This window comes from Photinus pyralis, unplaced genomic scaffold, assembly GCF_008802855.1.
Source record: "Photinus pyralis isolate 1611_PpyrPB1 unplaced genomic scaffold, Ppyr1.3 Ppyr1.4_LG9, whole genome shotgun sequence".
NCBI lineage: Eukaryota > Metazoa > Arthropoda > Insecta > Coleoptera > Lampyridae > Photinus > Photinus pyralis.
Window position 1 is genome coordinate 1,694 of NW_022170878.1, and position 12,660 is coordinate 14,353.

The window sequence follows — 12,660 nt, forward strand, 5'->3', positions numbered from 1 at the left end:
GATTACATATTAAGTATTGAAATTAATGTCTAAAATATTGGCTTGGCCGTCAATAAAGATAAAGTCACTGTTTAAATCGAAACTAATTTTTTTCAAACACCCCGAATATTACCAAAAAAATGGCAACGTTGGAATATTCTCATAAATTAATAGAATATTCCTTATCCGAACTGTCACTTTTTAATTTGAGATTGTTTAAAAAATAAGCACACACAGAATATTGGAAAAAATAATGACCCGATATATTCTATTTAATATTCTTAAACTAAAAAGAAAATGCAACAGTTTCAGTATATTCATTGTTGTATTGACTAACATTATGATCACAGAAAAATATTCATAAAAATTAAGGAAGTAAGGTTGGTTGTAAGGACTCAAAGTGATTATGGCCTAATTTATTTTATTATTAGGAATATCCTTAAACTAGCAAGAAAGTGTTTCGGAATATTTTAAAAGAATATTCCATTATATTCTCATGATGGAAATTTGTAGCGAGAATATCTTCAAAAAATATTCAGAGCGTATTTCACGGAATATTGTACCAAATATATTCTGGTAAGGCCTCAATGGTTTTTTTTCTGTTTTAGGATGGTCAACAGCATGACCTACTACGGTCTGTCGTGGAACACGAGTAATTTAGGCGGAAACGACTACGTCAATTTTGTGATTGCGGGTGCGGTTGAACTTCCAGCGTACACGTTCCTTCTTCTCACCCTAAACAGATGGGGTCGTAAATCGATTCTGTGCGGATGTATGGTCACCGCCGGCGTTGCTCTGCTGCTCACGATGGCTGTACCGCAAGGTACGTTCGATAATTATTGTCTGCCGAAAAACTCCCTGGAATGGTAGTGAGTTATTTTTGATGAACTTGTTTCGTAGCGCATCCCTGGATGACGGTGACGCTGGCGATGATCGGAAAGTTGGCGATCACTGCAAGCTATGGAACAGTATACATTTTCTCCACCGAGCAATTCCCGACGGTAATCCGAAACGCCGGTCTCGGAGCAGGTTCGATGTGCGCGCGTATAGGCTCGATATCCGCTCCCCTCATCAACTTGAGCGTGAGTTTCCATCGTCATCCTTACCGTAGGTATTATCCCTTCGGTTCCAGAACGAAGTATGGAAACCGTTTCCGCTAATCATCTTCGGAATCCTATCGCTTTTGGCCGGATGCCTATCCCTGCTCCTACCAGAGACGCTCAACCAAAAATTGCCGGCCACGATAGCGGACTGCGAGACATTCGGAAGGTTCGCGCGATTTATTAATGTGCAATCTTTAGTTTTACAATTTACAGCCCGATGACTGTAATCGAAGAGGAGAAGCAACTGAAATGTGACGACGATCTCGAGAGGAACGACAAGATTAAACTTTAACTCGTGTATTAATTCTCAATATTAGGAATCTATATTTTAAACAATATTATTTTTAAACAGTGGTATATGTGGCTGTGGATTCTTTGCGCGAACTCGTTTTTTATGCACTGCGAAAGGTTTTACAGTAGCAAAAATGCCGTACAGTATCGGTTGAGATTAGGCGTGACGTTTATACAAATCAACGGTATACATTTTTTTACTCCATGTGTACAATAAAGAGAATTTCGTAATGATTTCGTTACCTCAGCGAAAATCCTCACCCCTCACATACGTAGCTGCCTCCTCGTTCGGAGTATCACATCCCAGAGCTGGATGTCGTGGTATTCGTTACAGATATTCACGTCCCTGGGATTGTCCCATCACTGCAAAAAGGGTTCGTCGGCACATATAAAGCAATTCGTTAATTTCTACAAACAAAACATTTACACAAGAAATGGTAACAGCTGTCAAAACTTCCTGCATACTTTTCGAATTTATGCAAATAAAGGCAATGCGAAAAATGGTTTAGAACACTCAGATAATAACAGTAAAATCACACACATAAGACATGCAGTTCAAATATTTATTATTCTAAAAACAGATTCAATGCAAGTTGTAGAACAGAGAACAGGCAGGATGAAGGCAGGCAATAAAACAAATCCGACCCCTCGCATAGGTAGCTGCTCCCTTGTTCGGAATATCACAAGCTACAGATGAGCTGCGTGATTAACAACAGCTGGATGTCGCAATATAATATTCGTTACATTCACATCTCTGGAATTTCCGCTTCACGGCGAAAAGGGTCAAAATAAGTACCCCCCAGAACCCCAAACGGTCAAGAAACACATTCTATTCAACAATAATCCGCTGTAAGAAAGAAGCACGCAGGTATTCAGGGGCGGACTGGGTAACTGCGGGCCAGGTGGAATTGCATAGGTTACGGGCCATTAAAGTATTAGTGTATAGTAATGATGGGGGATCGACCTGGAAAAAAATTTTCTTATAGAATGTGGCCTGTAGAATCCATAATTTCAAACAGTTCCAAGTTTGGGCTACTAGTTCAAAAGTTACAGCCCTTTGAATTTTTTTCGAAATTGGTTTCTAGTCTATAACTTTTGATTGAGAAGTCTGATCGAAAAAGTACGAATTGTTTTGGATTCTACGCACCAAAATTAATAAGAAAAAGTGTTTTCCCGAGAAATTTTGGTGCAGTCGATTTTTGGTAAAAAAGGAAGGTTATACACTGCCTTTTTTTGAGCCATTAAAGTATTAGTGTAGTAATGAAGGTGCCGGGGGGGGGGGGGGGGGTAGCTCTCTGAGGTGCACCACAAAAACATTTTAAAGTACTCCTTTCTCGAAAATCAATTACCATACAGTTTTTTTTAATTGCAGCTGATAATTAAAAGTAACAAAATATACAATCCACACGAGGTGCGTCGCCTATCATTGTATTTCAGCTACGACAAAAAATGATAAATTCATTGTAAAACACTTCAATTAAAACAGAATTTTTAACAACCTAACATCAACCCCAATTAGAGAAACGTGTTAATAATTTATTAATAGTACAAGAAACTAAATACAGCACATACTTATAAATTTCCAACGGGCCATTATGATCTACAGGCCAGGTGGCAATCGCCACCCGCCCCCCTGTGCCAGTCCGCCCCTGCAGGTAGTATAAATAAAGTACCACCCACAAGCCATTGATTGAACAAACTAAGTTTTCTATAATGATGCAAAAGCAAATTTCTTGTCCACTTTCAGAACCATCTCCTTATCAAATTAATGCGCGTGGTCAAAACCCAACACCTGCTTACTTCGGCGATAACAGGTGCTTATCTGAAAATTTAATTATCTTTTACACAGCTAATCTTATCGCAATGACCAGAGATAAACTTTTACAAGACATTAAACACACATATTTCCAATTGTCCCTTCCAATACAATCAAATAATCAAAACATAAGGCGTTTATTTAAACAAAATTAACAACATTAAATCACTAAATAAAATAAACATCGAGTTCAAACAAAATTGAAATGCATCACACAGGGTGACCCACCATTACTGTACGCAAGGTCAATTACAGGTCATGCTGGAACGAGAGTCATGTATATTTCAACTATAACCTTCACCGTTAGAAAACCAGAAGGGGGTAGTGTAGTGGGACAATCTAGAAACTCGATTCCCGTCGGCGATTTTCACCCGTAACAACCAAAACACAATCAATCAAATTTATTTACAGTAAACTTTACAAAATAAATAAAACAATTGAGCTGAGCGAGCAATAAGCTCGGCTACCCCAAATAGTTACCTAAATTCGTTTTACCACTACAAATTGACAGCCGGTCCGAGTCGCTGATGCGGGAGTGAGTTAAAGGGCGAACAGTTTCTAATCGACGGCTCCAAATTATTGGCGCAAATGTCGGTGGTCAGCTCCTCGACCCCGATCTCGGCGTCTGTCTTGGCGACCTTCGTTGCCTCGTCGACCGCCGACTTAATCTGGCCGTCGATTTTCTAGAATTACATTTGAAATTATGCCCTTACGTTGTCGACCCACCTTTAACTCTTCGGCCGATACTAAATTGCAGGACGTAATTTTCTCTTTGAACGACGTAATCGGATCACGAGTCTGTCGGACCTCCTGAATTTCGTCTCTGGTTCGATAACTCGTCCCAGGATCCGACATGGAATGTCCCGAGTATCTGTACGTGGCGGTCTCTAATAGTATGGGTCCCTTACCCGACGCGCAAAAGTCGACCGCGTATCTCGCCGCCTCGCGTACCGTTAAAACGTCCATGCCGTCCACCCAGAGACCTGGCACGTAGTCTCCTCGAGTGTAGTAGTCGGTATTGGCGGACGCGCGTTCGGCGCTGGTGCCCATTCCTGCGCACGAAAAACTGAGAGCTGCGCGCGCAGCCAATCACATCTTACCATAACCGTTATTCTCGCAAACGAAAATGCAAGGGAGGTTCCAAAGTTTAGCCATGTTGTACACCTCGAACACCTGACCCTGATTAGCGGCCCCATCACCGTACAAAGCTACGCAGACTCCGTCGGTTCCCTGATACTTTAAACCCAACGCGATGCCGACGCCAAGGGGTACCTTGAAACATAAGCTTATTGATACCGTCGAGTTGATGGCAACGTCGCAATACTTGTGCGCCGACGATACCGTTACCGCCGTAAAAGTTCTTGCAGTACATGTGCATGGAGCCGCCCTTGCCGCGAGCGCAACCGCTCTGTCGGCCGGTCAACTCGGCCAGCACGCCGATGTGATTCACTCCCATGAGGTGGGTCCATCCGTGAGCGCGGTATGCCGTTATGACGGCGTCATGGGGACGTAAAGCTGCTTTGATTCCCACCGCCACTGCTTCCTTTAATAGCAATAATTGATTTCAAAAAATGTAGACGTAAGGGGCGGGGGGGGGGGGGGGGGGCTCGTACACGATTTTTTTAAACAATTATTTTTGAATCTTGAATGGTAACATTACCTTACAGAACTTCTCTTAAATAACTGTATAACGCTTCACGGACCACGAGGAAAACGTGGGGGGGGGGGGTCACTTGATCCCCCAATATCTGTCTAGTACCAACTGAAAACTGAAAAAGTATGCAGAATGTTTAACATTTATATTATTTCCTAATAAACTGTATAACGCTTCACCATACACTCTAGTGAGGGGGAGGGAGGGGGGGTACTGTTGCTCCTCATCATTTATTTATTCTTAGAGTTTAATTATCAACAACCACTTGCACTTTACAAGGCCTTGTCGCTATACCTGCAGTCTCAGTAGAATTAATCAAAAGGCACTGAAGGGGAGGGAGGAGGTGTAGGCAACTGAAAGTATGCAGATTTTTTTAATTTATTTTTTAATGTTACATAGTGATATTCCGTTCGAGGGCTTTCCTTACAAATTTTTGTGTAACGCTTCACAGCGAGTAGGAAGGGGAGGGGGTACTTTTGATCTCATTCTTTTCATTAGTGTTTAATTTTGAACAAGTACTTGCCCTTCATAAAATCTCGTAGTCGCAATACAATCTCGTTTTAATTAACCAAAAGGCACGGCAGGGGACGGGGTCTTGTATGCAGATTTTTTAGATTATATTTTTGAATCTGTGGGGGGTGCATACGTATTAAACGTTCTTTCTGAATTTTGAAAATATAGAACAAAGAGAGGGGTAATGTAGAATGAGGGGGGGGGGGGGGGNGTTATCTTGAGAGTATGTACTTGGTAGATTCATTAATACTGTTTCTGAATTTTGTAATTGTAAAACGGCAGGAGGGGGGGCTTTCATCTTGAGAGCAGGTACTTAGTAAAAGTGCATTAATGGTTGCTTCTGAATTTCCAAAATATGGAACGAGAAGGGAGGGGGGGGGGGTTTAACGTAAGAAAAATTGCATCAACGTTTTTTTTTTTCTTCTGAATTTGAAATTATAAGAACGAGTAGGAGCGGGGGGGGGGCCGACTTCGATCGGAGAGTAGTACGTAGTCAAGCTTAATAGCAAGATAAAGAGGGGGGCGAGGTGATTGTGAGAGTAGCGTACGTAGTAAAGATTCATTAAATGGGGTGTTTGTTGACTTGAAATTTATTGTTAAACGCAAGGGGGGGGGGGGGTGGTTGATCTTGAAGTATGTACTTGGTAAGAGTTCAATTTGGATCGGTGAGAGTAGGTACGGTAGTCCAATGCTTCTTTTAAAAAATTAGGGAAGGGGGGGGGGGGGGGGTGGATCCGTGAGAGTACGTACGTAGTGGATTCATTAATGGTTTCTTGTGACTTGAAATTTATTGTTAAACAAGGGGGGGGGGGGGATCTTGAGAGTATGGACTTGGTAGATTCATTAATATTGTTTCTGAATTTTGTAATTGTAAAACGGGAGGAGGGGGGGCTTCATCTTGAGAGTAGGTACTTAGTAAAAATGCATTAATGGTTGCTTCTGAATTTGCAAACTATGGAACGAGAAGGGAGGGGGGTTTTCATCGTAAGAATTCATCAAACGTTTTTTTCTGAATGTTGAAATTATAAAACGAGTAGGAGGGGGGCCGACTTTGACCGTGAGAGTAGGTACGTAAAGTCAAGCTTCATTTAAAGGAGGCGGGGGGGGGTTGATCATGAGACTACGCACGTAAGTAGATTTCATTAATAGTTTCTTGTGACTTGAAATTTATTGTTAAACCAGGGGGGGGGGGGGTGATCTTGAGAAGTAAGTGCAGTTTAATTGTTGCTTCTGAATTTCCAAAATATGGAACGAGAAGGAGGGGGGGGGGGCTTTCATCTTGAGAGAGGTACTTAGTAAAAGTCTGCATTAATGTTGCTTCTGAATTTCAAAATTGAACGAAGGAAGGAGGGGGGAGGGGGGGGCTTGCATCTTAGAGTAGGTACTTAGTAAAAGTGCATTAATGGTTTGCTTCTGAATTTCCAAATATGGAACGAGAAGGGGGGGGGGGGTTCATTTCGTAAGAATCATCAAACGATTTTTTTTCTTGAATGTTGAAATTATAAAACGAGTAGGAGGGGGGGTGGGGGCGACTTCGATCTAGGGGTAGTGTACGTAGTCAAGATTTCATTTAAAGGAGGGGGGGGGTGATCGTGAGAGTACGTACGTAGTAGATTCATTAAGCGTTTTTGTGACCTGAAATTTATTGTTAAAACCAGGAGGGGGGGGGGGGGGGGAGTTTATCTGAGAGTTATGTACTTGTAGGATCAGTTAATACTGTTTCTGAAATTTTGTAAGGTAAAACGGCAGGAGGGGGGCTTTCATCTGAGAGCAGTACTTAGTAAAAGTTGCATTAATGGTTGCTTTCTGAATTTCCAAAATATATGGAACGAGAAGGGCAGGGGGGGGGGGTTCATTCGTAAGAATTCATCAAACGTTTTTTTTCTGGAATGCTTGAAATTATAAAACGGAGGTAGGAGGGCGGGGGGCGACTCGATCGTGAGAGTAGGTACGTAGTCAAGCTTAAATAGCAGATTAAAGGAGGGGGGAGGTGATTGTGAGAGTACGTACGTAGTAAGATCATTAATGGTTTTTTGTGACTTGAAAATTTATTGTTAAACCAGGGGGGGGGGGGTTGATCTGAGAGTATGTACTTGTAGATTCATTGACGTAGAAGAGTAGGTACGTAGTCAAGCTTTCATTTAAATTAGGGAGGGGGGGGGGGTGATCGTGAGAGTACGTACGTAGTGGATTCATTAATGGTTTCTTGTGACTTGAAATTTATTGTTAAACAAGGGGGGGGGGGGGATCTTGAGAGTATGGACTTGGTAGATTCATTAATATTGTTTCTGAATTTTGTAATTGTAAAACGGGAGGAGGGGGGGCTTCATCTTGAGAGTAGGTACTTAGTAAAAATGCATTAATGGTTGCTTCTGAATTTCCAAAATATGGAACGAGAAGGGAGGGGGGGTTTTCATCGTAAAAATTCATCAAACGTTTTTTTCTGAATGTTGAAATTATAAAACGAGTAGGAGGGGGGCCGACTTTGATCGTGAGAGTAGGTACGTAGTCAAGCTTCATTTAAAGGAGGTGGTGGGGGGGAGTTGATCGTGAGAGTACGTACGTAGTAAAGATTCATTGATGGTTTCTTGTGACTTGAAATTTATTGTTAAACAAGGGGGGGGGGGGGGTGATCTTGAGAGTATGTACTTGGTAGATTCATTAATATTTTTCTGATTTTGTAATTGTTAAAAACGGGGTGGGGGGGGGGGGTTCATCTTGAGTAAAGATTAATTAATGGTTTCTTTTGAATTTTGAAATTGTAAAACAGGAAGGAGAGAGGGTAGGTACTGCCATCTTGAGAGTAGGTACTTAACAGATTCCTTAATGTTTTCTTTCTGAATTTCGAAAATGAGGAACGCGAAGGGGGGGGGGGGTTTGATCGTAAACATTTTCCTAAATGTTGAAATTATACCTAGTGAATAGGAGGGGGGGGGTGGGGGTTGATCGTTAGAATAGGTACATAGTCAAGTTTCATTTAAAGTTCTTTCTAAATTTTGAAAATGTAGAACAAAATGGAGGGGGGGAGGGAACTTTGATCGTGTGAGTATACCTAGTTCTCTGAAAGAATCTATTTCTTTCACCCCCTCCCAAAATTATATCCTAGGCGCTACACATGTCCACCTCCAGATCTTTCATATGGAATGCAATATGCACCCCCCGCAAACAAGCTTAAGTCCCTTACAGAAATTAGCACCTTGCTCCATCAGTGATGGAATAGGTACCACCGATTGCAGTTGTACTAACCTGCCCCGAATAAAGATGACAAAATCCTCTAATAATTTTCTCCTTGTAAAGGTTACCGGCCGAGGTCTCCATCCGACGTATGGTGTGCATCTGTGTATAGTACTGGATCGCATCGTCTTTCGTCAGGGTCGCCGTAGATGCGGGAGCTTGGTCCAATTTATGCAACCGATAGGGCTAAAACGGAATTAGACAATATTTTCATAGCACAGAATTCAACTGTACCTTCGTATCAAACTTGACTTCGGTGGCATAGCTACTTTTCGCACCCGTCAAAAACCCGAGGGCCTTCTGAAACAGAATTCAACACAAACTTGCCCATTACATAATCACATAAAGAATTTGAAAAAATTTACATTCACCAAACTGCTACGCGTAACCTTGCTCATTATACCCTTTAAATGCGGTAAAATCTCTTTTAGGGACCTTTATTTAACCTTCCCCGAAGTTTGTAGGTTATACAAGACCTTGGCAAAAATTGATTAGGGTGTAAAATTGTACTTACAACGTTCGAAGGGGATGTTTTGCCGATTGATCTAACGCAGGCAGGAAGCATGGCTAGGCGATATGACACTGCTTTAAGGATAAATTAACAGATCTCGTCTTCCTTAGGGACGTAATAAGGGAATCTGGACAATTGAAGTGGGGCAAACTTGTTTAAATTCCCGTTATCTTGACTTTATATCAAAAATTGACAGTGTGTTCTCGGCTTAATTTTCTCAAGGACGGTTAAAATGTTGTTTGACACGACAGTGTTGCCACTTTTACTTTAATGTCCCCATAGGCGTAGATGTCTCTTTCACGTAATTAGCGATTCAAATTAACGCTAGAGCCGATGGCGTAATTTACAAATGGCGTGTATAGGTGGTGGCAGTTTGGAAACAAAGAGCTTATCTTGTTTTTGAGACTTGAAAATATACCCTTAATCCTATCCTACCTGAACGGCCTTGTTCCTAAGAACTCGAGGCAAGTAAAGTAAGTAAACTATTTTTTGTGTAATTCATGCGCGGAAAATCTTCACCCGTAGTAAGTTTCCCAAAAATTTATACAAATCATAATGACAAACGAGAACACCATTGAGTATAAGGACATTTTTTGTAAATTTTTACAAGAAGTTGGAGGTTCCATCCTGTATACAGGGTGATTCCTATAGTACCTGCCACCGTTTGGGAGCGTGTAGGTGGTGCGTAGGGGAGTATTTTGATATAGGACACTTGGGGTCGGAAATCTAAAATAAGGGTACCAGAGCCAAATTTACCTTCTGGAATTTCGCGCCTGTAGGTAGGCAACCCAACCGGCCGGCGGTGCACACGGAGCGATCTCAGGCGGCGATGTGTGGCTGATACTTGATCAGAATTTTGTTTAAACCCACGAAATCCCGTCTGCAACGACGCGTATCAAGTGAATAAACACTATGGCAATAGTATAATAATAGTTGGCTAGATGTAGGCAGTGCATTGAGAACAACGGTGGCCACGTTGAACACTTGTAAACGTTATTGCTTTTGACTGTCGTTTTCCCTCCTTCCCTCCCATGTCGCTTCCTCGCGCTAACTCGCTCTGCATCGCTCCGCGCGAAACGTCGGTCGGTGGGGTTGCCTACATACAGGCGTGAAATTCCAGAAGATAAATTTGGTTCTGGCGCCCTTATTTTAGATTTCCGACCCCAAGTGTCCTATATCAAAATACTCCCCTAGGCACCCCCTATGCGCTCCCAAACGGTGGCAGGTACTATAGGAATCACCCTGTATACAACCTACGATTATGACATTTTTGAGAGCTGGGAACCGCGCGACTTATTACAAGGGGGAAGCTGCCTGCGCCGCCTCAGCAGCACCAACGCATCTTGGTTTTAGCGGTGGTCGAGAAAGCATCGTCTAGGTATTACATTTGTTGTTATTTTTGTGTTAATGTTTAATATTTGAAATCATTTTCATTTTTGGTGTAAATGTTTGTTCAATTAGGGTTATTTCTTTTTCCTGTGCACCTCACCTTTTTTATTATTATTCGCTCACCTTAAACTTGTTTTAACCTAGACTGCAACCAACTTTGTGTAATTGCAACGCACTTTCCCCGGAAACCAACGGCTGCTTTAATGAAAGTAAGAAAATGGAACATCCAGCAGTAATTCATAAGTCAAAATCTGTAGAGGGTGACGGCGGCGATAGTCGGCGGAACGGTGGCAGGACACTGCGGAACGGGAGTACTTAACGCTTCCGGGCAGCACTAGAAGTTGTCAGTGTCTCTTGCTTCTGCGGTCGGCGATGATGAGCTCCAGGTAATTCGAATGGTGAGCGGTGGAATTCTAAAGGGCAAGTGGGCGCTTACTGGTGAATGCTAAACCAAAACTTAAAGCGCACAGCAATTTCCCTTAGCGGGAACAGTAAATAATCGGATTCGGTAGCGGTTTCTACGCGAAAGCAATTGCAGGAGAACGAGACCATCCTGCCACCACCTTGTAATTAATGAAACGAAAAGTATATAGTAAAAAGCTTACCTTGCGGTAAACATAATGTAAAAGCAAAAATTAAACGGCCTGAATGCAAAATAAATTTACGGAACATATCCAGATTTAATACGATTAAAATGCCAAAGGTAAACGATTTTACATTTCGGTAAACCACCTTCACCGTCTTCAAAATACGAGACTGGTGTCAAAACCGAGCACCAAGCGGCCGCTCCGAATAGTGCTCGCGAGCGAACCGCGCGTAAGCGCTTTTTCCGCTTGGAGCGCTTTTTCGAGCGGAACGCTCGCGAGCAGTACCAGCTCCGATGTACATTAATGTAAGCAAAGCCAAAAGGTGTCGTACTCTCGCCAAAGTAACTGCTAAGGGTACAAAGGGTAAGATGTAGAAAAACCTCGCAGTTTGATTAATACAGTCCAAAAGTTAGTTAACAAAATCATTGTAAAATTATCAAGTTTAAACAGTGGTTAACAAAGATAGTAAATTCCTATAGGTACACCAAGTTGGTTACATCCAAGATAAAAAACACATTTTGGGAACAATGAGTCAGGTAAGAGCAGGTATTTAGATTCTGAGAAAGGGTTAAGACTACATGATGACACTCATCCCTGGTGCAATACAGTCCTTTTGTTAAAAGCAAGATGGAAAATTACATTGCATTCTAGGCAAATTCAACTATCGGCAAAAATATACTTAGCGAATCGTAACTCATTTATCGCACATAGATTCTAAACCGAAGAGTTTTGATTAGCATAATTTTGTCCCCTCGTTCGGGGTTTCGAGCCTACAGTTGAAAGTCGAACCTACTTACGGAATTAGTAGGTATCGTAACTCATTTGATTACAGTTTTCCACCCCCGTGACTGCTTCATTCACGGCGAAAATGTTAGTTTACAAACAACAAGTCAGTACATACATCAAACGAATCAGTAATTTCCACATATTAAAATAAAATGATCTAAACTTATATGAATGCTACTTCAGGGACAAGACCAAGTAATCAACATCAATAAACATAAATGAAGCAAGTATTGCACCAAAAACGTAAACAATTACAAACAAAAGGATAGCGGTATCAAATATGTGATTCTGAAATAAGGTTAAATTAAGTCAATTTCAAAAACAAAGATTGAAACACACAAAAAAATATAAGATGCGGCATACAAAACACAAATACGATATAAATAATTGCAAAAATTACTACCTGCATTAAATAACACAAACTAACAACAAACATTTATGTAGCGACGCGTTCACAACAAACAACAAAATGGGAGACCCAGTCCAGTCAATACACGAGTAACAAAGCGAACAATTGACAACATTACAACTGAATTATTGTGTACATATATACAAGGCTGTGTGCTAGACGGCACGGCATGACGATTTCCAGGCGTTGACCGGTTCATCCATGACATACTCTGAATGAAGGCTGTGGGCTATTAACAAATTAAATTGTTGCAGTGCATTTATTAACAAATTTAAACGAATTTTACATCTTTGCAGTCTTATCTAAAATAGACGTAATCGTGGTACCAAAAACACACATGAATCGAGGAACTAAAGTGCCAAATTTCCACAAAAATTCACCCATAGCA

The 12,660-nt window shown here is 41.5% G+C and overlaps 2 protein-coding genes across 6 annotated transcripts; one reads left to right on the forward strand and one right to left on the reverse strand.

The window, feature by feature from the left end:
- Positions 1–578: 578 nt before the first annotated feature.
- LOC116180499 (organic cation transporter protein-like) lies at positions 579–1,607 on the forward strand. The gene is made up of 4 exons (XM_031500506.1): positions 579–802; positions 880–1,061; positions 1,112–1,248; positions 1,296–1,607. The coding sequence occupies exons 1-4, from the start codon at positions 589–591 to the stop codon at positions 1,372–1,374; spliced, it is 612 nt and encodes a 203-aa protein (XP_031356366.1). The 5' UTR covers positions 579–588; the 3' UTR covers positions 1,375–1,607.
- LOC116180498 (probable pyruvate dehydrogenase E1 component subunit alpha, mitochondrial) lies at positions 1,321–9,302 on the reverse strand. Of its 5 annotated transcripts, none has more exons than XM_031500504.1 (8): positions 9,105–9,302; positions 8,825–8,890; positions 8,603–8,776; positions 4,514–4,732; positions 4,290–4,461; positions 3,916–4,241; positions 3,670–3,872; positions 1,321–1,736 (listed from the first exon to the last, which is right to left on the reverse strand). In XM_031500504.1, exons 1-7 carry the CDS (start codon positions 9,153–9,155, stop codon positions 3,687–3,689), a joined length of 1,194 nt encoding a protein of 397 aa, XP_031356364.1. In that variant the 5' UTR covers positions 9,156–9,302; the 3' UTR covers positions 1,321–1,736; positions 3,670–3,686. The 5 variants fall into 5 exon arrangements, with proteins under 5 accessions (XP_031356364.1, XP_031356363.1, XP_031356362.1 ...); XM_031500503.1 differs by lacking the exon at positions 1,321–1,736 and adding an exon at positions 3,308–3,560; XM_031500502.1 differs by lacking the exon at positions 1,321–1,736 and adding an exon at positions 3,308–3,570.
- Positions 9,303–12,660: the final 3,358 nt, after the last annotated feature.